Raw genomic sequence first — 26,718 nt, forward strand, 5'->3', positions numbered from 1 at the left:
TTTAGGATTGAGAGTTCATCTTGGTGGATTTTTCCTTTGATGAATATGAAGTGTCCTTCCTTATCTTTTTTGATGACTTTTAGTTGGAAATTGATTTTATTTGATATTAGAATGGCTACTCCAGCTTGCTTCTTCTGACCATTTGCTTGGAAAATTGTTTTCCAGCCTTTCACTCTGAGGTAGTGTCTGTCTTTGTCTCTGAGGTGTGTTTCCTGTAGGCAGCAGAATGCAGGGTCCTCATTGCGTATCCAGTTTGTTAATCTATGTCTTTTCATTGGGGAGTTGAGGCCATTGATATTGAGAGATATTAAGGAATAGTGATTATTGCTTCCCGTTATATTCATATTTGGATGTGAGGTTATGTTTGTGTGCTTTCATTCTCTTTGTTTTGTTGCCAAGACGATTAGTTTCTTGCTTCTTCTAGGGTATAGCTTGCCTCCTTATGTTGGGCTTTACCATTTATTATCCTTTGTAGTGCTGGATTTGTAGAAAGATATTGTGTAAATTTGGTTTTGTCATGGAATATCTTGGTTTCTCCATCAATGTTAATTGAGAGTATTGCTGGATACAGTAACCTGGGCTGGCATTTGTGTTCTCTTATGGTCTGTATGACATCAGTCCAGGATCTTCTGGCCTTCATAGTTTCTGGCGAGAAGTCTGGTGTGATTCTGATAGGTCTGCCTTTATATGTTACTTGACCTTTTTCCCTTACTGCTTTTAATATTCTTTCTTTATTTTGTGCGTTTTGTGTTTTGACAATTATGTGACGGGAGGTGTTTCTTTTCTGGTCCAATCTATTTGGAGTTCTGTAGGCTTCCTGTATGTCTATGGGCATCTCTTTTTTTAGGTTAGGGAAGTTTTCTTCTATGAGTTTGTTGAAGATATTTACTGGTCCTTTGAGCTTGGAGTCTTCACTCTCTTGTATACCTATTATCCTTAGGTTTGATCTTTTCATTGAGTCCTGGATTTCCTGTATGTTTTGGACCAGTAGCTTTTTCCACTTTACATTATCTTTGACAGTTGAGTCAATGATTTCTATGGAATCTTCTGCTCCTGAGATTCTCTCTTCCATCTCTTGTATTCTGTTGGTGAAGCTCGTATCTAGAGCTCCTTGTCTCTTCTTTTGGTTTTCTATATCCAGGGTTGTTTCCATGTGTTCTTTCTTGATTGCTTCTATTTCCATTTTTAATTCTTTCAACTGTTTGATTGTGTTTTCCTGGAATTCTTTCAGGGATTTTTGTGTCCCCTCTTTATGGGCTTCTACTTGTTTATTTATGTTTTCCTGGAATTCTTTCAGGCATTTTTTTCGATTCCTCTCTGTAGGCTTCTACTTGTTCTCTAAGGGAGTTCTTCACGTCTTTCTTGAAGTCCTCCAGCATCATGATCAAATATGATTTTGAAACTAGATCTTGCTTTTCTGGTGTGTTTGGATATTCCATGTTTGTTTTGATGGGAGAATTGGGCTCCGATGATGGCATGTAGTCTTGGTTTCTGTTGCTTGGGTTCCTGTGCTTGCCTCTCGCCATCAGATTATCTCTAGTGTTACTTTGTTCTGCTATTTCTGACAGTGGCTAGACTGTCCTATAAGCCTGTGTGTCAGGAGTGCTGTAGACCTGTTTTCCTCTCTTTCAGTCAGTTATGGGGACAGAGTGTTCTGCTTTCGGGTGTGTAGTTTTTCCTCTCTACAGGTCTTCAGCTGTTCCTGTGGGCCTGTGTTTTGAGTTCACCAGGCAGCTTTCTTGCAGCAGAAAATTTGGTCTTACCTGTGGTCCCGAGGCTTAAGTTCGCTCGTGGGGTGCTGCCCACGGGCTCTCTGCAGCAGCAGCAACCAGGAAGACCTGTGCCGCCCCTTCCGGGAGCTTCAGTGTACCAGGGTTCCAGATGGTCTTTGGCTTTTTCCTTGGCGTCCGAGATGTGTGTGCAGGGAGCAGTCTCTTCTGGTTTCCCAGGCTTGTCTGCCTCTCTGAAGGTTTAGCTCTCCCTCCCACGGGATTTGGGTGCAGAGAACTGTTTATCCGGTCTGTTTCCTTCAGGTTCCGGCAGTGTCTCAGGCAGGGGTCCTGCCGCTCCTGGGCCCTCCCCCACGGGAGCCCAGAGGCCTTATACAGTTTCCTCTTGGGCCAGGGATGTGGGCAGGGGTGAGCAGTGTTGGTGGTCTCTTCCGCTCTGCAGCCTCAGGAGTGCCCACCTGACCAGGCGGTTGGGTCTCTCTCTCACGGGGTCTGGGAGCAGAGAGCTGCTGCGGGCCGGGATCCATGGGTGTGGGACTTCAGGTAAACACAGAACGTGCCGGGTCCTAGAGGAATTCTGCTTCCGTGTGTCTCAAGCTCACCAGGCAGCTTTCTTGCAGCAGAAAAGTTGGTCTTACCTGTGGTCCCGAGGCTCAAGTTCGCTCGTGGGGTGCTGCCCTCGGGCTCTCTGCAGCGGCAGCAACCAGGAAGACCTGTGCCACCGTTTCCGGGAGCTTCAGTGCACCAGGGTTCCAGATGGTCTTTGGCTTTTTCCTCTGGCGTCCGAGATGTGTGTGCAGAGAGCAGTCTCTTCTGGTTTCCCAGGCTTGTCTGCCTCTCTGATGGTTTATCTCTCCCTCCCACGGGATTTGGGTGCAGAGAACTGTTTATCCGGTCTGTTTCCTTCAGGTTCCGGTGGTGTCTCAGGCAGGGGTCCTGCCGCTCCTGGGCCTTGTGTGTTTATTTTACCAACCTTTGTGAACGCAATAAATCTTTAAATAGAAATGATGATTTTTACAGTGTTAAGACATTCTTAGAATCTTTTTAGGTTTATATTCTATGAACAAATTGTCTATGAAAATCCCTAGTTCCTTCAGTTCTATATGGTGTCAGAAGGGTATGGCAGACTGAACTATTGGGGAGAGATATTTTGGTAGAGTGATTCATGCAATAAAGAGACAGATAGATACCAATATTGCAAGGACTGTGGTGAATATCAAGGCATACATGACAGAAAGTAAGGAGTTGTTCTATGTTTCTAAGACTCAGGGAAGTTCAGAGACATGTGAGTGATGAGTAGGGGAGAGTGCTGGCTGTAGTCAAACTGTCCGTAATGCCTGTAGGGAAACGATTAAGTTTGTCAGCCTGGATTCTGTGTGCAGAGTCATCTATGAGGGTCAGAGAGACAGAGCTGTAGACACACATGACTTGAGCAGCAGCTGATCTAAATCATGTGGGATCTAACCAACAGATGTCTCTAGATATCTTGGTAGGAAATCAGGTAACAGTATGCAGTGAGCCCAGTGCTTTGATCGTCTCAGGGAGTCTGTGACCCTCTATCTGACCAGAGCTTTGCACAAGGGAACATATCCAGAGAGTATTATTGGTTCCCAGTCTGGGAAGGTGTACCCATAGAATTTAGGAAATTCATTCTGGGTCTCAAAGACTGTTATGAGAGCTGATTCTTTTGAAAAAGTACATTAAGGCTAGCTGCATTCAGAATACACACTTCATAAGTGGGTAGGGAATGGTACCTCTGTATGGAGCTCTAGGGACAAAGGAATACCACAAACACTTAGAGGACAAATTTTCCATGGAAGAAAAAAATAGAAACTAAAGTTTCTTGGGGAGATGGTTAGCCATCGCCTTCACAGAAGATGGAGTACATTTGAAGTATCTCTGAGTAGCAGAACTTGGAAGGATCTGTCCTTAGGTCTGTATGATGTCTGCTATTGTAGTAGAAACAGTGGGACACGTTTCAGTGGTAAAAGTCTTTATCAGACACAAATTTATAGATACTTTAAGATAAAAGATAAGTACTGTAGGAAGACCAGATCAACACAACACACCACACATACACACATACACACGCACGCACACACACATACACACACACACACACACACACACACACAAACACGCACACACACACACCACAGAGAGGGGCAGAGAAACAGAGACAAAGACGGAGATAGAGAGAGACAGAGGGTCAGAGAGACAGAGAGTCAGAGACAGAGACAGAGAGAATTGGTCACTTAGTCTCATCTCAATTGCTTATTCTGTGGTATTGTATTTGAACATATAAGGAGTTAGAATCTCACTGGTTTCTTCTGTCATACATGTTGTAGCATTACATGCAACTCTCTGAGTCTTCTCATTTGGAGAACAGCATTTATGAGCATTAGGAATTAGGTTCCAATTATTCAGAGGATGAATCACAAGTAACAATGTCAGGCTCCCAGCTGTCTGAGTCAGAGTTTGATTGTTAGACAATGGTCATATAGTCTTTTATTTTTAGTCTTTATTGTCTCTGCCTTTCCTCTTATGAGGTCGATGGGATAAAGGTCTCATTTATTCTGGTATTGTGTTCCAGCTGAGAAGGGATATTTGAGGGCTTTGGTTGGCATTGACCTGCCATAGGGTCACAAGCCAAAAAGCCTTGAGGTATATTTTTTAAAGGAAGGGAGTATGTGTCAGTGGTTGTGGAAAGTGAGCAGGTTAAACAAGCATGAGCTGAAGACACAAAGCAGAATGAAAAACACGAACAAAAGGACTATGGGGACTAAAAGAGCTCAAACTAATCTGAAAAAGCTTCCTACGGATGGTGCCGGCCATGAGGTTTATAATTGTCAGGGTTCTCTGGAGATATTGACCTTGTGGAACTTATAGAATGGAAACTTAGTACAGTGGATTACTGGATGGTGTACTTCTAGTTAAACGATGGCTATCTGTCTCATCCTGCAGGACAGTCAACGAGGGTGCAGAGGGTACCTGGAAGAGAATGGGGGACAAGAGACATGAAGAAGGACACCAAGACAAGAGTCTGATCAAGGAGACAATTTTATTTTTTCCCAAGGCTGAATTTATACCATAACAGGGGGAAGGGGGAAGTGTGAAACATTTATGCAGGCCAAGGACACAGTTCTTGTGGTCGGGCAATTAGCTGATGTTAACAGGATGTGAGGAAGGTCACATTTATCATATCTATTAGTCAGCAGGATGTTGGTTTTTCAGAAAGGTTACAGGTCATCACATTGGGCGTCTGGACATCAGATGTATTTCTCAGCAAGGTCACAACTTTATCATATTATTATTCATTCTGACCACCAGATTTGTATTAGTCTTCTGCAGCTGGCTGGGGATTTTCCATGAACCCAGTCATACTTAACTCTAACTATACTATTAACATCAATAATGGAGGGTTTTAAGGGCATCGCTCCCAACAGCTATCTACCAATGAAAGGCCTGACAGTCCAGTAGCTGTTCAGTTCACAAGTCTAGATGTCTCAGCTGGTTTTCAATGTACACCAGAATCCCAAAGAAGTAGGCCGTAATGCCAGTGAAAAAATGGACTTGCCGGTGAGAGTGAGGGCAAGTAGGAAAAGAGCAAAATCTTCATTCTTTTATGTCTTTTATGTAGGCTGCCCCAGAAGTTGGGGCCTATATTAAAGATCTTCCCACCTCCAAAGATTCAGATTAAAAGTAGATCTTCCTACTCCAAATATTTGAATTATGAAAAACCCTTCACAGGCTTACCCAGCCACTTGGGATTTAGTTAATTTCATATGAAGTTAAGTTGGTAACCAAGAATAGCTATCAAAAGTTCTATATGAAAATTTGATTTAACCCCTTGAATATTTTGATATTCTCTGAGTTTTTGGAAAATTTTCCTCAACTTCTCTTGAGGTTGTGGCCTTGAAATACGAGGTCTAACGTAGGAAGGCATGTGAAAGAATGTATAGGTTTGAAGGACCATTTCTGTCAGGGAGTTGAGGCATTGCTGACAGTTAACTTTAGTAGATTCTGTAGCCTTCCTAACAGATGCATGCTGAGACAGTTCTAATATCTATATAAGTGTAATTACACTTGTCCAAATGAGTCCTCTAAGAATAAGTATCACCAAATATGTCAACTGTTTTTTATTGTCTGTTTGTGAATTTTACATCATGCACTCCAATCCCACTCAGCTCCGTGTTTCTTCATATCTGCCCTTTGCCCTCGCAACCTCCTCCACAAAAGAGAATAAAATATGATATAATTAATTTAAAAATCTTGTTTTAGAAGCTGCAGTATGTCACACATCTTTTTTGTTCACACACACCTTTTTTTCTACACATCTTTACTTGCAAATGTTCATTGCAATGAGACCAGAGGTCTGATTCAACACCTGTGGCTTCTGCTATATTATCTATACTGGATTCTTACAGGGAATCATCTTGTATATTCTAATGTTACCCTGGGTCATACAGATACTGCAGTTTTGGATCTGTCAAACAGGCCACCATATTTTTGGCAGATCATAGATTGGGTAGATGTTGGGGTGGGCCAACTAAAAGCACTGGATCTTGGTTTGAGGTCATCTATTTCTTATCAGGTTGGGATGACTGCTGCAAAATCCCTGAGATTTTGTGTTTGTTATATTTTCAGCTAGGATGTGAAGGATAAAATTATTTTTTATGAAAAGACCCTATTTTGGGAAAAACAGAAAAAGATGAGAAATCTAACATGCCCACAATCTGTTTGTCAGAAATGGCAGTCATCAGTATGTTAGCAGTGGTAACTAAAACATGGTCTCAGAATCCAAACATGTAAGAGGTTGATCCTACATTTAAGATGTTGTAGTTGGGTATGGAGATGAACCACTCTCACAGCTCTCTGTACCCAAATCCTATGGGAGAGATAGCTGGTCTCTCAGAAGTGCAGACAATCCTGAGAGCTCAGAAGAGACCATCACTCTGCTCATATTCCTGGCCAAAGAGGAACATGCCTAGAGCCCTCTGGATACAGGAACCTAGGAGCAGTGAGGGATAGGACTCTTCTGGTTTCTGCCTGCACCCAGAGCTGTAAGCTAGTCGCCAGGAGCACTGACACACCTAAGAGCAGAGGTAAGACCAACTATTCTGCTCTAAGTGACCTGACTGGAGACTGCAGGATACACAAACCCAAGAGCAGCCCTCTGTTCCCAGATCTGGCTGAAAAAAACAGCAGGTCTACAGGAGTGCTGACACAGAGGCTTACAGGAAGGTCAAACCACTTCCAGAAACAGCAAGACAAGCTAACAACAGAGACAACCTGATGGTGAGAGGCAAGATCAGGAACCTAAGCAACAGAAACAAAGACTACATGGCATCATCAGAACCAAGTTCTCCCAGAAAAGCAAATACTGGGTACCCAAATACAACAGAAAAGCAAGATTTAGATTGAAAATCACATTTTTTTTAGATAATGATGGAGGACTTCAAGAAAGACATAAAGAACTCCCCTAAAGAAATGCAAGAAAACACAAGTATACAAGTAGAGAGGAGTATACAAGTGTACAAGTATACAAGCCCTTAGAGAGGAAATACAAAAATCCCTGAAAGAATTACAGGAAAACAAAACCAAACAGGTGAAGAAATTGAAAAAAAACCATACAGAACTTAAAAATAAAAATAGAAACAGGCAGATATCCTGAGACCACAGGACAGACTGCCACCTCTGCACACCTCTGTCCACATCCCTTGTCCAAGGGGAAACTGCACAGTGCCCCTGGACACAGGGATATAGGAATAGACAGCTGCTGGTATCCACAGTTCTGGTCTGCGCCCAGGACCAAACTGAACCAGCCAAACAGCTCCCTGCACCCAAACCCTGTGGGGGAAAGAGCTGGATCCTCAGAAGTATGTATACTCCTGAGAAATCAGAGGAGACTACCCTCTGCCCACAGTCCAGACCCAAGAGAAAATCGCATAGTGCCAACTGTGCCTGCTGGGTGCAAGGACCTAAGAGCAATCAGGGGCAGGACCCTTTGATTCCTACCCATGCCTAGAGCTGGAAGACAGTCTCCAGAAATGCTAACATACCTGAGAGCAGAGGTAAGACCCACTTTTCTGCTACAAAGTGCCCTGTCTAGTGGATTCAGGATACACAGAAGCAGAAGTCCTCTGGGTCAGGGCACTTCCTGTTTCTGGCTCTGGCCAGAAGTAAATGGACACCGTCTCATAGTTTCATGCACCCAAATCCCGTGGGGAAGAGAGCTGAACACCCAGGAATGCAGTCATCCTGAGACCGCAGGACAGACTGCCACCTCTGCACACCTCTGCCCACATCCCTGGTACAAGGGTAAACTGCACAGTGCCTCTAGACACAGGGATATAGGAACAGACAGCCACCAGTACTCATGTGTTTTGCTCTGTGCCCAGGACCGAACTGAACTGGCCAAACAGTTCCCTGCATCCAAATCCCATGGGGAGAGAAGCCAGAGAAGAATACCCTCTGCCTATAGTCCAAACCCAAAAGGGAATCACATAGTGCCAACTGTTCCCACTGGGTGCAAGGTCCTAGGAGCAATCAGGGACAGGACCATTTGATACCTGCCTGTGCCTAAAGGGGGAAGACAGTTTCTGGGGGTGCTAACACACCTGAAAGCAGAGCACCTGTTCTCAGAAAAGGCTGACAGAAAACAGGAAAACAGTTCTACAGGAGTGCTGACACAGAGGCCTACAGCAGGGTAAAGTCACTCTCAGAAACAACAAGACAAGCAAACACCAGAAAAACCCAAAGGCTAGAGGCAAGCACAGGAACCTAAGCAACAGAAACCAAGACTACTTGGCATCATCAGAGCCCAGTTCTCCCACCAAAGAAAATCCTGGATACCCAAACACATCAGAAAAGCAAGATTTAGATTTAAAATTACATTTTTTGATAATGATGGAGGACTTCAAGAAAGACATAAAGAACTCTCTTAAAGAAATGCAGGAAAACACAAGTAAACAAGTAGAAACCTTAGAGAGGAGACACAAAAATCCCTGAAAGAATTATAGGAAAACACAACCAAACAGGTGAACAAATTGAAAATGGAAATAGAAACAATAAGGAAAGCACAAAGGGAGACAACCCTGGATATAGAAAACCTAAGGAAGAAATAAAAAGCCATAGATACAAGCATCACCGACAGAATACAAGAGATAGAGAAGAGAATCTCAGGGGCAGAAGATACCATAGAAAACATTGACACAACTGTCAAAGATAATGTAAAACGCAAAAATCTCCTAGCCCAAAACATACAGGAAATCCAGGACACAATGAGAAGATCAAACCTAAGGATAATAGGTATAGAAGAAAATGAAGACTCCCAACTTAAAGGGCCAGTAATTATATTCAAAAAAATTATAGAAGAAAACTTCCTAACCTAAAGAAAGAGATGCCCATAAACATACAAGAAGCCGACAGAACTCCAAATAGATTGGACCAGAAGAGAAATTCCTCCTGTCACATAATAGATAAAACACCAAGTACATGAAAAAACGACAGAATATTAAAAGTAGTAAAGGAAAAAGATCAAGTAACATATAAAGGCAGACCTATAAGAATTACACCAGACTTCTCACCAGAGACTATTAAAGCCAGATGATCCTGAACAGATGTCATACAGACTCTAAGGGAACACAAGTGCCAGCCCAAGTTACTATATCCAGCAAAACTCTCAATTAACATAGATGGAGAAACCAAGATATTCCATGAAAAAACTGAATTTACACAATATCTTTCTACAAATCCATCCCTAAATAAGATAATAGATGGAAAACTCCAACACAAGGAGAGAAACTACACCATACAGAAAGCAATAAAGTCCTTGCAAGGAAACCAAAAGAGAGACAAACATAATTCCACCTCTAATAATGAAAATAACAGGTAGCGACCATCACTATTCCTTAATATCTTTCAACATCAACAGACCCAATTCCCCAATAAAAAGACATAGACTAACAGACTGAATACATAAAGAGGACCCAGCATTTTGCTGCATGCAGGAAACACACCTCAGAGACAAAGACAGACACTACCTCAGAGTAAAAGGCTGGAAAACAACTTTTCAAGCAAATGGCCCAAAGAAACAAGCTGGAGTTGTCATTCTAATATCAAATAAAATTGACTTTCAACCAAAAGTCATTATAAAAGATAAGAAAGGACACTTCATATTAATCAAAGGAAAAATCCACCAAGATGAACTCTCAATTCTGAATATCTATACACCTATGTTCATAAAAGAAACCTTACTAAAGTTCAAATCACACATTGCACCTCACAAAATAATAGTAGGAGATTTCAATACCCCACTCTCATCAATGCACAGATATTGGAAACAGAAATTAAACAGAGTCATAGAGAAACTAACAGAAGTTATGAAACAAATGGATTTAACAGATATTTATAGAACATTCCATCCTAAAAAAAAAGGACATACCTTCTTCTCAGCATCTCATGGTACCTTCTCTAACACTGACAGTCACAACAGGCCTCAACAGATACAGGAAGGTAGAAATGATCCCATGTATCAGATCAGATCAGATCACCACTGACTAAGGCTGGCCTTCAATAACAACAATAACGACAGAAAGCACACATATACATGGAAGTTGAACAATGGCCTACTAAATGACAACTTTATGAAGGAAGAAATAAAAAGGAAATTAAAGACTTCTTAATGAAAATGAAGATACAACATACCCAAACTCATGGGACACAATGAAAGCAGTGCTAAGAGGAAAACACATAAGGAAGAGGAGGGAGGAGGGGGATGTTTGCCTGGAAACCGGGAAAGGGAATAACACTCGAAATATATATAAGAAATACTCACGTTAATAAAAAAAATTTAAAAAAAGAGGAAAACACATAGATCTGCGTGTCTGCAAAAAGAAACAAGAGAGCATATGTCAGCAGCTTGACAGCACTCCTAAAAGCTCTAGAACAAAAAGAAACAAATACATCCAATAGGAGTAGAAGGCAGGAAATAACCAAACTAAACGCTGAAATCAACCAAGTAGAAATGAAAAGGACCTCTGTTGAAGGAATCAGAGAAAGGACTGAAAGAGCTTGAAGGGGCTTGAGACCCCATATGAACAACAATGCCAACCAACCAGAGCTTCCAGGGACTAAGCCACTACCCAAAGACTATACATGGACTGACCCTGGACTCCAACCTCATAGGTAGCAATGAATAGCCTAGTAAGAGCACCAGTGGAAGGGGAAGCCCGTGGTCCTGTCAAGATTGAACCCCCATTGAACGTGATTGTTGGGCGGAGGGCGGTAATGGGGGGAGGATAGAGAGGGGAACACCCATAGAGAAGGGGAGGGGAGGGGTTAGGGGGATGTTGGCCTGGAAACCCGCAAGGGGAATAACAATCGAAATGCAAATAAGAAATACTCAAGTAAATAAAGATGAAAAGAAAAAAAGAAAAAGAAATCCATCAACATAATCCACTATGTAAGCCAACTCAATGAAATAAAAACAAAATATCATCTCATTAGTTGCTGAGAAAGCATTTGACAAAATTCCACAATCCTTCATATTAAAAGTCTTGGAAAGGTCAGGAATTCAAGACCTATACCTAAACATAGCAAAAGCAATATACAGCAAACCAGTATCCAACATCAAAATAAACAGAGAAAAAAATTGCAGCAATCCCACTAAAATCAGGGACTAGACAAGGCTGCTGGCTCTCTTCCTACTTATTCAATACAGTACTCAAAGTCCTAGACAGAGCAATCAAACAGTGAAAAGAGGTCAAAGGGATACAAATTGGCAAGGAAGAAGTCAAAATATCACTACTTGCAGATGATATGATAGTATACTTAAGTGACCCCAAAATTCCACCAGAGAGCTACTCAGCCTGAGTAAAATTAACTCAAACAAATCAGTAACCTTCATCTACTCAAAGGATAAACAGTCTGAGAAAGAAATTAGGGAAATCACATCCTTCACAATAGCCACAAGTAACATAAAATATCTTGGTGTGACTCTAACCAAGCAAGTGAAGGATCTATATGACGAGAAATTCAAGTCTCTGAAGAAAGAAATTGAAGAAGAATGCAGAAGATGGAAAGACCTCCTATGCTCATGAATTGGCAAGATTAATATGGTAAAAGTGGCCAAAAGCAATCTACAGATTCAATGCAATCACCATCAAAATTCCAACCCAATTCTTCATAGAGTTAGAAAGAGCAGTTTGCAAATCCATTTGGAATAGCAAAAAACCCAGGTTAGTGAAAACTATACTCAACAATAAAAGAACTTCTGGGGGAATCACCATTCCTGACCCCAAGCAGTATTGCAGAGCAATAGTGATAAATACTGTATGTTATTAGTACAGAGACAGGCAGGAATATCAAAGTAATAGAATTGAAGACCCAGAAATGAACCCACACACCTGTGGTCACTTGATCTTTGACAAAGGAGCTAAAACCATCCAATGGAAGAAAGATAGCATTTTCAACAAATGGTGCTGGTTCAACTGGAGACCAACATTTAGAAGAATGCCACTTGATCCATGCTTATTGCCCTGTACAAAGCTTAAGTCCAAGGTGATGAAAGACCTCCACATAAAATCAGATATACTCAAACTTATAGAAAAAAGTGGGGATGAGTCTGAAACACAAAGACACTGGGGAAAATTTTTTTGAACAAAACACCAATGGCTTATTCTCTAAGATCAAGAATCAACAAATGGAGACACCGCCCGGATCTGAAGGGACCTGGTCAACAGCTCCCTGCACCCAAATCCTGTGGGAGGGAGAGCTAAACCTTCAGAGGGGCAGATACACCTGGAAAGCCAGAAGAGACTACACTCTGCCCACATTTCTGACTCCAGAGGAAAAAACCTAACACCATTTGGGACCCTAGTGTACCAGGGCTCCAGGAAAAGGCAGGGCGGGGCCTTCTGGTTGCCGCCCTCATGGAGAGCTCAAAAACAGGCCTTAGGAGCAACTTCAGCGCCGGGACCTGATGTAAGACCAACTTTTCTGCTCCAAGTGACCTCCCTGGTGGACTCAGGACACACGCCCACAGGAACAGCTAAAGACCAGTAGACAGGAACAACTACACACCTGAAAGCAGAACACTCTGTTCCCATAACTGGCTGAAAGAAAACAGGAAAACAGGTCTACATAACTCCTGACACACAGGACTATAGGACAGTCTAGCCACTGTCAGAAATAGCAGAACAAGGTAAGACCAGAGACAACATGACAGTGAGAGGCAAGCGCAGGAACCTAAGCAACAGATACCAAGACTACATGGCATCATCGGAGCCCAATTCTCCCACCAAAGCACACACTGAAAGTGGTGAAGCATCTCAAACACATGGGCACTGGAGAAAATTTCCTGAACTAAACACGAATGGCTTATGCTCTAAGATCAAGAATCAACAAATGGGATCTCATAAAACTGCAAAGCTTCTGTAAGACAAAGGACACTGTGGTTAGGACAAAATGACAACCAACAGATTGGGAAAAGATCTTTACCAATCCTACAACTGATAGAGGACTTATATCCAAAATATACCAAAAAACTCAAGAAGTTAGACTGCAGGGAGACAAATAACCCTATTAAAAAAGGGGGGTTCAGAGCTAAAGAAAGAATTCACAGCTGAGAAATGCTGAATGGCTGAGAAGCACCTAAAGAAATGTTCAACATCTTTAGTCATAAGGGAAATGCAAATCAAAGCAACCCTGAGATTTCACCTCAAACCAGTGAGAATGGCTGAGATCAAAAACTCAGGTGACAGCAAATGCTGGCGAGGATGTGGAGAAAGAGGAACACTCCTCCATTGTTGGTGGGATTGCAGACTGGTACAACCATTCTGGAAATCAGTCTGGAGGTTCCTCAGAAAATTGGACATTGAACTACCTGAGGACCCAGCTATACCTCTCTTAGGCATATACCCAAAAGATGCCCCAACATATAACAAAGACACATGCTCCACTATTTTGATAGCAGCCTTATTTATAATAGCCAGAAACTGGAAAGAAACCAGATGCCCTTCAAGAGAGGAATAGATACAGAAAATGTGGTACATGTACACAATGGAATATTACTCAGCTATTAAAAACAATGACTTTATGAAATTCATAGATAAATGGATGGAACTGGAAAATATCATCCTGAGTGAGGTAACCCAATCATAAAAAAACACACATGGTGTGCACTCATTGATAAGTGGCTATTAGCCCAAATTCTTGAATTACCATAGATGCACCGAACACATGAAACTCAAGAAGGATGACCAAAATGAGAATGCTTCACTCCTTCTTTAAAAGAGGAACAAGAATACCCTTGGGATGGAATAGGGAGGCAAAGTTTAGAACAGAGGCAGAAGCCTGCCCCTCATGTGGCCCATACATATACAGGCACCAGACTAGATAAGATGGATGAAGCAAAGAAGTGCAGGCCGACAGGAACCAGATGTAGATCTCTCCTAAGAGACACACCCAGAATACAGCAAATACATAGGTGAATGCCAGCAATAAACCACTGAACTGAGAACGGGACCCCCGTTGAAGAAATAAGAGAAAGGACTGGAAGAGCTTGAAGGGGCCCGAGACCCCATATGAAAAACAATGGCAACCAACCAGAGCTTCCAGGGACTAAGCCATTACCCAAAGACTATACATGGACTGACCCTGGGCTCCAACCTCATAGGTAGCAATGAATAGCCTAGTAAGAGTACCAGTGGAAGGGGAAGCCCTTGGTCCTGACAAGACTGAACCCCCAGTGAATGTGATTGTTATGAGGGAGAGTGGTAATAGGGGGAGAATGGGGAGGGGAACACCCATACAGAAGGGGAGGGGAAGTCGTTAGGGGGATGTTGGCCTGGAAACTGGGAAAGGTACTAACAATTGAAATGTAAATAAGAAATACCCAATTTAATAAAGATGAAGAAAAAAAAAGAATTGACAAATGGGATCTCATAAAGCTGAAAAGCTTCTGTAAGGCAAAGGACACCGTCATTAGGACAAAATGGCAACCAACAGATTGGGAAAAGATCTTTACCAATCCTACAACTGATAGAGTGCAAATATCCAAATAATACAAAGAACTCACAAAGTTAGACTCCAGAGAGCCAAATAACCCTATTAGAAATGGGGTACAGAACTAAACAAAGAATTCACAGCTGAGGAATATAGAATGACTGAGAAGAACCTAAAGAATAGTTCAAGTCCTTAGTCATAAGGGAAATGCAAATCAAAACAATCCTGAGATTGCACCTCACACAAGTCAGAATGGCTAAGACCAAAAACTCACGTGACAGCAGATGCTGACAAGGATGTGGAGAAAGAGGAACACTCCTCCATTGTTGGTGGGATTGCAAACTGGTACAACCTCTCTGGAAATCAGTCTGGAGGTTCCTCAGAAAATTGGACATTGTACTACCTGAGGACCCAGCTATTCCTCTCCTGGGCATAGACCCAAAAGATACTCCAACATACAACAAAGACACACTTGGTATGCACTCATTGATAAGTGAATATTAGCCCAAATGCTTGAACTACCCAAGATGCACAGACCACATGAAACTCAAGAAGGAAGGCCAAAATGTATATGCTTAAAAGGGGAACAAAAATGACCATAGAGGAGATAGAGAGGCAAAGTTTAGGCCAGAGACTGAAGGAATGGCCATTCAGAGCCTGCCCCACATGTGGCCCATATATATACAGCCACCAAAACTAGATAAGATGGATGAAGCTAAGAAGTGCATGCTGACAGGAACTGGAGATAGATCTCCCCTGAGAGACACAGCCAGAATATGTCAAATACAGAGTTGAATGCCAGAAGCAAAACACTGAACTGATAACAGGACCCCCATTGGAGGCATTAGAGAAAGGACTGGAGGAGCTGAATGGGCTTGTGACCCCACGAGAACAACAATGCCAACCAACCAGAGCTTCTAGGGACTAAACCATTCCACTTCCAAAGATTATACATGGACTGACCCTGGGCTCCAACTTCATATGTAGCAGTAAGTAGCCTTGTTGGGGCACCAGTGGAAGGGGAAGCCCTTGGTTGTGCCAAGGCTGGACCCCTAGTGTAGGGGATTGTTGGGGGTGCGGTAATGGGGAATGGATGTGGAGGGGAACACTCATATAGAAGGGGAGGGGTAGGGATTAGGGGGCTGATGGACAGGAAACTGGGAAAGGAAATAATATTCTAAATGTAAATAAAAAATATCCAATTAAATAAAATGGAAGAAAAAAGAAAACTTAAAAAAAGTACATCTAAGAAAAATTTTTCTTAGAAATGTGCTTAATTCTACCTATAACATGTGTGTGTGTGTGTGTGTGTGTGTGTGTGTGTGTGTGTGTGTGTGTGTGTGCGCGCGCGCGTGTTCCAGCATCTTGTGAAGTCCAGGTACTTACTACACCTGGGACAGCTCCAGAGAAGTGACCTCCAGATGTTCAATCTCCTCTCGCAGACACGGACACTTCTATTGGACATATTCCTTCTGACCTATCCTTAGATGGTTCCACAGACCCTGAACAACAAGGAAACAGACAACTCTAAGACTGGACAAACATCCCCTACCCACTTTTTTAGGTTCCCTAGAGACATGTCACCCCAAATAAGCATGAAGTAGTCAGAGATCACAATGACCCTATTCCTGCTCCACCATCGCCTTTCTAATTTTTCTTTTTCAATTAAACCAAAATGGAAAAATGTTAGCATTCTGTCTAAGCTCCACCCCCACAGTTGCCTGACAGCAACCAGATATTCCTGACACTATGAAAGGGGCTGCTTGCCCCCTCCTCACTCTCTTGCTCTTGTTCTCTTGCTCTCACCCTCTTTCCCCTTTCTCCCTTTTCTCCCTATTCCCCTTGCCCTTTCTCTCTACATGCTCATGGCTGGCTTGTACTCTACTCTCCTTCTCTACTCTCTTCTCCTCTTTCTTCTCTCTTGTCCTTCTCCCTTGTCTTGTCCTTTCATTAAATCTCTCCATGTGGAAAAATTGAAAAAAAAAACCCAATGGGGGGAAAACCGAGGCATGGAACTAATCAGAGAATTCTCAAAAGATTAAATACGAATGACTTAAAAAAATACCTTTTTAATTTACATTATCCTAGCCATCAGGAAACTGCCTTGCAATTTCATCTTACTCCGATCAGAATGGTGTTGAGTGGTTTGTTTTCAAGTTTTACTAGAGAGCAATGGTGATTTTTTTTTAAAAAAACTGCATGATATTGGTACAGAAATAGACACATCGACCAATGAAATCAAATGGAAGACCCAGAAATAAACTCACACACCTATGGACGCTTGATTCTTGATAAAGAAGCCAAAACTATACAGTAGAAAAATGAAAGCATCTTCAACAAATGGTGCTAGACTAACTGTATATCAACATGTAGAAGAATGAAAATAGTCCATACTTACAACCCTGCGCAAAGCTCAAACCCAAGTGGATCAAGGGCCTCAACATAAAACTGGATACACTAAATCTAGTAGAAGAGAAAGTGGAAAATACCCTTGAATGTGTTGGTATAGGAGAGAAGTTCCTGAACAGAACACCAATGGCTCAAGCTCTAAGATCAGCAATTGGTAAATGGAACGTCATGAAACTGCAAAGCTTCTGTAAGGCAAAGGACATTGTCAACAGGATAAAACACAGTCCACAGGTTAGGAAAATACCTTAACCAATCCTACAACGAACAGAGGGCTCATATCCAAAATTTACAAAGAACTAAAGAAGTTAGACACCAACAACCCAAAAATCTAATTGGGTATAGAACTAAGCAGAATTCACAACAGAGGAATCTTGAACAGCCAAGAAGCACTTAAAGCAATGTTCGGAGTTCTTAGTCACCAGGGAAATGCAGACCAAAACAACTCTAATGTTCTATCAGACACTTACCAGAATGGCTAAGATCAAAAACTTAAGAGATAGCACATGCTGGCCAGTATATAGAGCAAGAGGAACACTCATCAATCACTGGTGGGAGTGTAAACTTATACAACCACTTTAGAAACCAATTTGGAGTTTTCTCAGAAAACTTGGAATAGCTCTACCTCAAGGCCCAGCCATGCCACTCCTGGGTCTACACCCAAAAGATGCCCCAACATCTCACAAAGGCACTTGCTCAACTATATTATAGCAGCTTTATTCATAATAGCCAGAAACCGGAAACAACCTAGATATCCCTCAACTGAAGAATGGATAAAGAAAATGTGGTATATCTACACAATGTAATACTATTCGGCTTTTAAAAGCCAAGACATCACTAACTTTTTAGGCAAATGAATGGAACTTAAGAATATCATTCTGAGGGTTGGGGATTTAGCTCAGTGGTAGAGCACTTGCCTAGGAAGCACAAGGCCCTGGGTTCGGTCCCCAGCTCCGAAAAAAAGAAAAGAAAAAAAAAAGAATATCATCCTGAGTAAAGTAACTCAAACCGAAAAACACATGCATAGTATATACTCACATCTAAGTGGATATTAGCCATAAAATACAGGCACCATGTTACACTCCATAGACCCAAAGAGAGGGTGTAAAGAAGGAAGGCCCAAGCAAGGAAGCTTGAATCTCATTCAGAAGAGGGAATAAAATAATCATAAGATGTAGATGAAGAGAGAGAATTGGGAGGGATGATGATGGGGAGATGAATGGAGGATTTGGTATCAGATGTAGGGAAATCAGGAGAGATGGCTAGATGAACATGAAAAGAAATGGAAATCTGCAACTGACAGGGGTGAGGAGGTGGTGGGCATCTCCAGGATGAGATGTGGACTGGGACAAGGGAGGCACCCAACAATTAATGAGGGTGGCCTTAGCTGTGACTCACTTCACTGGGGATAATGGAACCTAAAGAGGTCACCTCCTGTATCCAGACAGGAACTCCAGTGGAGCAATGGAGACACCAACCCATCTACAAAACGTTCAACCTAAAATTTACCCTATCTACAAGTAATACAGACATGGGGGAGGGAGCAGAGACTGAGAGAATGGCCAACCAATCACCACCCAACTTGAGACCCATCCCACGGACAAGCACTGATTGCTAACACTATTAATGATACTCTGTTAGGCTTGCAGACAAGAGTCTAGTATGGCTATCCTCTTAGAGCCTCCACACAGCAACTGAAGCAGACAGATATAGACACCCACAACCAAACAGTGGTTGGAGCTTGGGGATTCTTAGGGAAGAATAGGAGGAAGGATTGTGTATCCCAAATGGGATAGGAACTCCACAAGAAGACCAACAGCATCAAATAACCTAGACCCTTGGGGCTCTCAGAGTCTGAACCAACAACCAAAGAATATACTCCTCCCTGCACATATGTAGCAGAGGTGTAGCTTGATCTTCATGTGGGTTCTGAACAACTGGAGCAGAGACTACCCCAAAAGCTGTTGCCTATACATGTGATGTGTTCTACTAGCTGGGTTGCCTTGTCTGGCCTCAGTTGGAAAGAAAATGCCTAGCTTTGAAAAGACTTGAAGTGCCAGGGAGGGGAGAGATGCCCAAGGCCTGCCACCTGCCTGGAGGAGGAGGAGGAGGAGAGGGGAGGGGGAAAAGGACTATGTGAGGGGTGACATGAATAAGTAAAGACAATTTAATTAATAAATTTTAAAAAATTTAAGCGGTTCGTTTCAAGAGTACACATGAAGCCAGCCACATATGTAGCAGAGGATGGCCTTCTTGGGCATCAATGGGAGGAGATGCCCTTGGTTCTGTGAAGGCTTGATGCCCCAGTGTAGGGTGATGCTAGGTCTGGGAGGTGTGAAGGAGGGGGTGGGGGAGCACCCTCATAGAAACAGGGGGAGAGGAGGTGGGATAGGGGGATTCCAGAGGGGAACCTGGGAAAGGGGGTAACATTTGAAATGTAAATAACATCCAATTTTTTAATGCAAAAAAGAGAAAAATATGATTTGTTTCCAAGTTAGATTTCTTTGACAAAATAATTGTTAATTTACAAGTGGCTATCAATTGCAGATAGTGTCTAGTTTAAGGATGAGGACATATGTCCATTTCTTTCATCTCCAGGACCCATTTTGGTGAGGACCTATGAGGCCCTGTCCATACTGCCAGAATTGTGAGTTCTATTGTGCATAGATCCTCTTGAGGGTCTTGTTTTTTTTTTTGGTGTCCTCTCTCCCCTCTGGCTCTTACACTATTACTACATCCTCTTCCATAGAGTGCCTGTGCCCTGGGGAGAAGAAATTGATAGAAACATCCCACTTAGGACTGAGTGCTTCATGGTCTCTCGCTCTTTGAATGTTATCTACTTGCATATCTCTGTTTGTGTTCCCATCTGCTGCAGAAATAATGGTCTCTGGTGGTAGAATGCCTTTACTTATTTTACTGCTGTGTCCTTTGCAGCACAGTAGTATTTGGGATTCCCCTAGGCCTCTAGCACATCTGATCTCAGATTCTTGGCCACCCAAGCAACATTGGATATGGATTCTATCTCATGAAGTAGGCCTTAAATCCAATCAGATTTTGGTTGGTTACTGTACTCGCTGGTTATATGTCAAGGTAACACAAGTTAAAGTCATTGGAGAGGAAGAAGCATCAATTGAGAAAACACCTCAAAAGATCCAGTTGTAGGGCATTTTCTTAATTTGTTATCAGTGGAGGAGGGCCCAGTGCCATCCTTGGGTTTGTGGTCTAGGTTCTATAAGAACAACAGTCTAAGCAAGCAAGCCAATAAGCAGGACTCCTCTATGGCTTCTGCATCAGCTCCTACCTAAACAGATTCAGAAGTTTAATCCAGTATCATCATGGTGGGAAGCATGGCAGTGTAAAGGTAGATATGATGCCAGAGAAGGCAGTGGTCCTACATTCGGATTGGCAGACAGCAGGAAGAAAGAGTGATTCTGGGACTGCCTTAAGCATTTGAAACCTCACAGCCCATCCCCAGTGACATGCTTTCTCCAACAAGGCCATAACTACTCTAACAACTGCACACCTCCTAAAAGTGCCACTCCATATGAGCCTATAGGGACCATTTTCATTAAGATCACCACACCATTGGAGCCCTTTGTCTAACAACGCAATTGTATAACCTACTCCCAGTACTGGAAGCTTTATTTGGTGATGAGAGATGTCCACTTGAAGCTGTCTCCCCCAGTATTTGGCAATTTCATGTAGCTCACTTCCATATATGTATATATTATAGGAAATTTCTACTATAACAGGTTTCCACGTGACCTCTCAGAGGGCCCTTAGTTTAGCTATCTCTCCCAGTATTCCCTCCCTTGCCAACTCTGACTTCCCCCTCCTAATTTGATCTTCACATTCTAGAAGTACATCTTCTTGTTCATTAAAAACTATCTATTCTATTTCCCATTCCTAGTGAAATTTATCACTGCCACCTAGTCTGGAGCACTTTAAAAAATAATTACTAGCCATTTCCATTTCTTTTTTTCTTTCCTCCTCCTCCTTATCTTCCTTTTTTATTCTCCTCCTCCTCCTCTTTTCCTCTTCCTCCTCCTCATCACTTTTGAAAACTATTCATTGCAGTTACCCATTTATGAATGGCATTTTTATTTCCTTGGTATTTATTTTCTCTCATTGGGGGGTGAGCTTTGATTCTTCAGACATGTTTAGTCTGCTTGGAATACCTACAACTATCAAGAAATTAGTAAAGCGTCATGGGAAAAGGATATTCCAGGAGGAAAATTAGAATACAAGTTAAATGAGGAGGAGAATGGAAGGGTAGGGTAGAGGAAGGAATGTGGCGAGGGATAAAAAATGCTGTAGTTGTATTTTTTTACTACATTAATTGTGTATCTGTCTGTTTCAATGGTGAGTGGGGGGGTGTATACACATCCTGCAATGTTCTTTACATGGAGGTCAGAGAAAAACATGAATAGATCCGTTTACTCCTTCTACCATGTGGGTCTGAGGAACTGAAATCAGATCACCAGGCTTAGTGACAAATAACTGTACCCATTGACACCCCCCCACCACCACTTGTATGAATACCACTAAGTCTGACTACTGAGTTCAACCTACAGAACTAACATGGTAGAAAAATGGTACTGAGTCATAAAGGTTCATCTTGGACTTCAACATGTGTCATGGAATGACAATATAGAAAGACACACAAAATAAATAAATGCAAATATTATGTAATAGAAAGTAATCTAGACAACTCTGAAGGATTGATGAAAAACTTTAAAGGTATACAATGAATGCAAGAGCATCAAATACAATGGAGTAAGTTAAATGTAGACTACAAAAGACATCTAAGCCATACGATGGAAAGACAAGGTATCGGCTTCAAGACAAGTCAATAGTAGAATGCTCGCTGACATGCTCCATTGCCAGGATTCAAGGAACAGCACTGAAAAGCGAAGTTACAATGATTTTAATATTTGTATATACATAGTCACATGTAAATACATATAAATATACATCATAATTTATTAATGATTTTAAAGTTTTGAAATTTATTAATGATGTAAAGCTTTGGAATTTATTAATGATTTTAAAGCCTGAACAGGTAAACAAGCTATGTCTCGGCAGTGTGGGATGGGATTACTAGTCATGTTTCCTGTGGACAGTATTATCTGTATTTTGTCAGTTGAGTAAGCATGTGCTGGAAAAAATATAAAAGTAATGGTGCCAACGACATCAACTTCAAATTATGTATTTACTAGGAAAAGCTAAACTGGACAGTCTTTCAATGCATACACAAAATAGAATTAGATGCTGTGATGCTGAAGTGACCTCAGCCCATGTAATGGCTAATATTAACTGTAAACTTTATTGTATCAGGATGTTCAAGGCATTCCTCAAACACCTCTCTGGATGTGTCTGTGACATATCTAGACTTATTAGGATATGATGTTTCTGACCCAATTAAATATTAAAGCCATGGGTTCTTTCAAATTTTGTATAGATTGTTAAGTGTTGTAGGCTGGGTTGAAGAAAGCAGTCACTGGCTAACTAATTAGTAAGTAATAAGTCAGGATTAACTGAATGGAGGTTAGGCAGTGGCCCGGCTATTGTGCTCTTTAAGGCATATTGAAATATAAAAGCTTGTGCACTTGTGCATGTGCCTTTCATTTGGAAACATAACCCACTGAAGTGGGAAGTAACCTGCACTGGGCTTTATTTATTAATATTTAATATGACAGATATGTACTGGAACTAAAAATATTGGCTTGCAACCTTGGCAAAAGAGGCATCAATAATCTGAAGGTTCATAAAGGGCAGGTGTGAGATCTGTCTTATTCACTAGGATAAAAACCAGTGTTGATAAAGGTGATGAATGTCACTTATTGATGGAACTATGGAGGAAGCAAAGGAAGGAAGAAGTATCTAGAAGAGGGAAGCACTGGGCAGTGGGAAGCAGAGATCAGCTCTCTGTCCCTACCTGAACTGCTGACACATCAGCAATGGATGCTGACTACAGGCAGGTGTCAGGACTTGGTCAGTTCAGGGAACAGATGTTGTGAGGTTATGAGAGCACAAGGAAGGGGGAAGGGCTCACCTGCAGCAGAATTGAGCAAGAAGTAGCCTGGCCTCTAAAACTCATTGCAGAGTGATTGGTCGTGGCAACATGTAAAATCCAGTGTTAGATTATAATGGTGGAAAGTCTTATTTAAGCAGTGAGAAGAACAATCTTGCATCCCAAAGAGGATATCAACACCTGTATATGAAGGAAAGCAACAGAGAAACACAAACAGTTGTGAAATCGGAATCTCAATAATTGAGGAGAGTCATGCTCCCCAGTGTAATCTATGCCAGCTACATTGAAGTTACTGTAGTTACCGTCAATCAACCTGTAATTCGGCCAGCAGGAATGTTTCCCATCCCCAAAACTGCTGAATAGAATTTTACAATTCAAATGCTCTCATCCCAAGAGAACTTCTCAAGACCATGCAGAGACTCCCCCCTCAAAAATGTGTCTTCATCTGGCCAAGAACAGAAGACAACCAGTACCAAGTACAAAAGAGCCTTGCCCTGAGTTTACACAGAAACACAGTCCCCCACAGTTTCTGCTTTGTCCCAGGAGTGCAGCAAGTGCTACTTCATTTGTCAGCAGCAAACAGGATCACCCTGAAGTCTCCCAGACTTGACCCACCTTGAGAAACTACCAGTATGCCACATTCCTGGTCCTCTTTAGCCTCACAGGTGGAGTTTCCTTTCTCACAAATTCCATCCGAGTTTAACATATCACACTCCAAACATCTCAGAGCTACAAGGCAAAAATCAAGAGTAAGAGTTTCACTCATTAACCAGATTGAAGCCAGCTTATCTTATGGCTATAGTCAATGAATAATCAACAGTGACCAAACAAAGATCTGTGTGTATGCTGAGCTGAGCCCTACAGGGTGATCCATGATCTTGAAGCCTAGGAAAGGTTTAAGAAGAGCCAGATTTTCCCACACTCAAATGTGAATGGACAGGGATGTAGGGAGGAAGATCAGAGCTCTGCTGTAGGAGCTTGAGCTTACCACCTATGACCAGACAGGTGCTCCCCATCACATCATTATCTGCATCCTGTCAAGGACCTTCCAGCATTATTTTCAATGCAAATATAGACCTGTGCACACGTCAGCTGGAGGAATTGAGAATATTAGTTTCTTAAAACCTGAGGAGGAAAGCTGAAGTACTAGGAGAAAGGACACCAGGACCAGAGCTGTGACAAAGAAGAAGAGGGACTGGAGAGGTCCCTACTGTGTACAAGAAAGGGCAGGGAAGGAAGGTGGTGTGAGAACACAGAAATGAAGGGTGAAGTCACTTATAAAAGTAGTCCAGTCTAGTATCTTACTCCTCACCTCCCAAAACCCAATACCCTTTGACAGATTGTCTGCTTGATGGCACCATCTGCCATGATCTCACCTTGCAGGAAGCCTATCACAAATGAGAGGCCCAGCAGAAGGAGCAGGATATTCTTCCCCATGGCAGTGATCTCCTAGGTATGAAGAGTAGCTGAGATAGGACTGAGTACTCAAGGCCTCAACTATGCATGTTTATATATGAACTCAGGCTAGCAGGAAAAGCCAATGGGATCCCAAGCCAGTGGGCTGAGCAGATAGCCTAGAGGAAGCACAGATCCTACGTGCTTCACCATGTCTGCTCACATCTACACCACTACGCAATGGTTCAAGTTCTTCTGGATTCGTGTCTACATATTTATTTCACTAACTTTCCAATAGGGGTTAATTGCTGTGAGATTTTTTGAAACTGGGGACCTGAGGAGCCTAGAGGGTGCTACACACTAGGCTATGGCTCACACACAGAAGCCAATAGCCTCAGCCTCTGCATCCAGATATTTAAATTCCTGGACTCTGTGTGAATGAGATATACATCTAAGAATACATTTAATTGCTCAATAAACCACTGAAACCCAAATTGCACACTCTTGTTCATCTTCCATGCAGACTACAGTCATCTTCCTTGGGGCTAGATAGAAAGACAAGGAAACTACAGGGCCATGTAAGGAGAACATGGTAGAGAAACAGAACTTTCGTTCTGGATCTGGTTTCCTGGTCCTACTGATGGAGTCAGGAAGCTTAAAGCACCACTGATAAAACCAAAATTATACAGAGACCACATCTGCTTTCTAGAAACCTCTCAAACAGGTACAAAGACGAAAATAAACTCTGTTTACATAGTACCAAAAGTATGTAAAACATCTCCTATCTTTTCCTTTCTAAAACTGCTTTTGGAGCTGCCCAAATAGTAAATAAACTGGTTGCAAAGACAGAGAAGACTCTCCCTTGGGAAGCCCACAACCATATTTGGGTATTGTTAGTACACGGGCCATCAGATGATGTCCTCCTCTCCCACTGTGCTGCTCTAGACTGTCTTCACACCAGAAATCCCTAGATGTGCTTCAGCTTTTCGGCCATTACAAACAAACTACACTGATGCACACCTCCCCCAGAAACGACTGCTTGTTTTTAAGACTTGTTTCTTGTGTCAGTTGGTTTTGGTTTGGTTCTGTTGTGTTTTGTTTGTTTGTTTTTAAGACAGGTCGATGGTAGCTATCTCTCCTACTCTTTGAGTTGACTCTTGTAGCAATTTCATGATATCTTTAATCCCCCAAACTTACAGCCCCATCATGCTGCCTCTGGCATGATGTGATGCTCTCTGACGTCAAGGTCTAGTGATTGCCCCACTCCTTGTGGATATGGATCACCTCTCTCTGAACAAAGCTTATTTCTTGAGTAGTTTTGTGTCAGTTCCTTTCCACATATCGGTTCTCTGTTTCTTGACAGATATGTCTTATTATTTGGTCCAGCATCTCTTTAAGCCCCTGTTCAATGGTTTCAGCTGAACTAGATGGGAACAACAGAAATAGAGGATTTTAAAAAGAACTAAAATTTAAAATCTACATGTACGAAGCTTTGAAGAATAAAAATTAAACTACAAATCAATTTATTAACTTTGAAAAATGTCAGAGCCAGGTTTGGTGTCCCACTCTAGTTTAGTACATTATTATTAATGAGACTTCAGAGGTCACCTAATTCATTAAGTTGCTACTCAAGTTCACTTTCAAGACTCTCACCAGAGCTGGAATGATAGCTTAGTCAGTAAAGTATCTGTTACACAAACTCAAGATCCAGATTGAGCTCAGCGTGCCAGCAAGCACAGCAAGTGCAGGGTATGCCTATGGGATTGCAAGCCATCACTCAGAAGTAGAGGTGAGAGAATCTCTGGCTTACAAGCAAGCTAGGGCTAGGCAGTCAAGGAGCTCCAGGTTGGAAGAGAGATGTTTTCTAAACAATAATGTGCCATTTACTAGAATAATAGAGCCTTAAGAGCAGAGGTGGACCTTGAGAAAGGAGGGAGGACATTATCTAAAACAATACAAAATATGGAGGAAGACAAATGATGTAGTCTATGATCTCTCTAACATACATTCACACATCTGTATATGCATACCTTTCTATACAATATGTACCCATGTATATACCATATACATACAAAAGAGAACACAAATCCAATAAATTACCTGTATTTTATACCTAATGTTCCATCCTTGTATTCCATGAATGAA

General features: G+C 41.9%; 1 protein-coding gene across 2 annotated transcripts in view; it reads right to left on the reverse strand.

Annotated features, from left to right (window-relative positions):
* Positions 1–20,436: 20,436 nt before the first annotated feature.
* The window catches only part of Pate14l3 (prostate and testis expressed 14 like 3), a 66,763-nt gene continuing 60,481 nt past the window's right edge, over positions 20,437–26,718 (reverse strand). The window contains 4 exon segments of one of the 2 annotated variants that reach the window (NM_001416642.1): positions 20,437–22,047; positions 23,200–23,358; positions 23,794–23,907; positions 24,555–24,661. In NM_001416642.1, coding sequence (NP_001403571.1) covers positions 23,234–23,358; positions 23,794–23,907; positions 24,555–24,615 — 300 coding nt within the window. In that variant the 5' untranslated portion in view covers positions 24,616–24,661 and the 3' untranslated portion in view covers positions 20,437–22,047; positions 23,200–23,233. 2 annotated transcript variants of the gene reach the window in all.

The sequence above is a fragment of the Rattus norvegicus genome, chromosome 8 (assembly GCF_021556685.1).
Source record: "Rattus norvegicus strain SHRSP/BbbUtx chromosome 8, alternate assembly SHRSP_T2T, whole genome shotgun sequence".
Classification (NCBI taxonomy): Eukaryota; Metazoa; Chordata; class Mammalia; order Rodentia; family Muridae; genus Rattus; species Rattus norvegicus.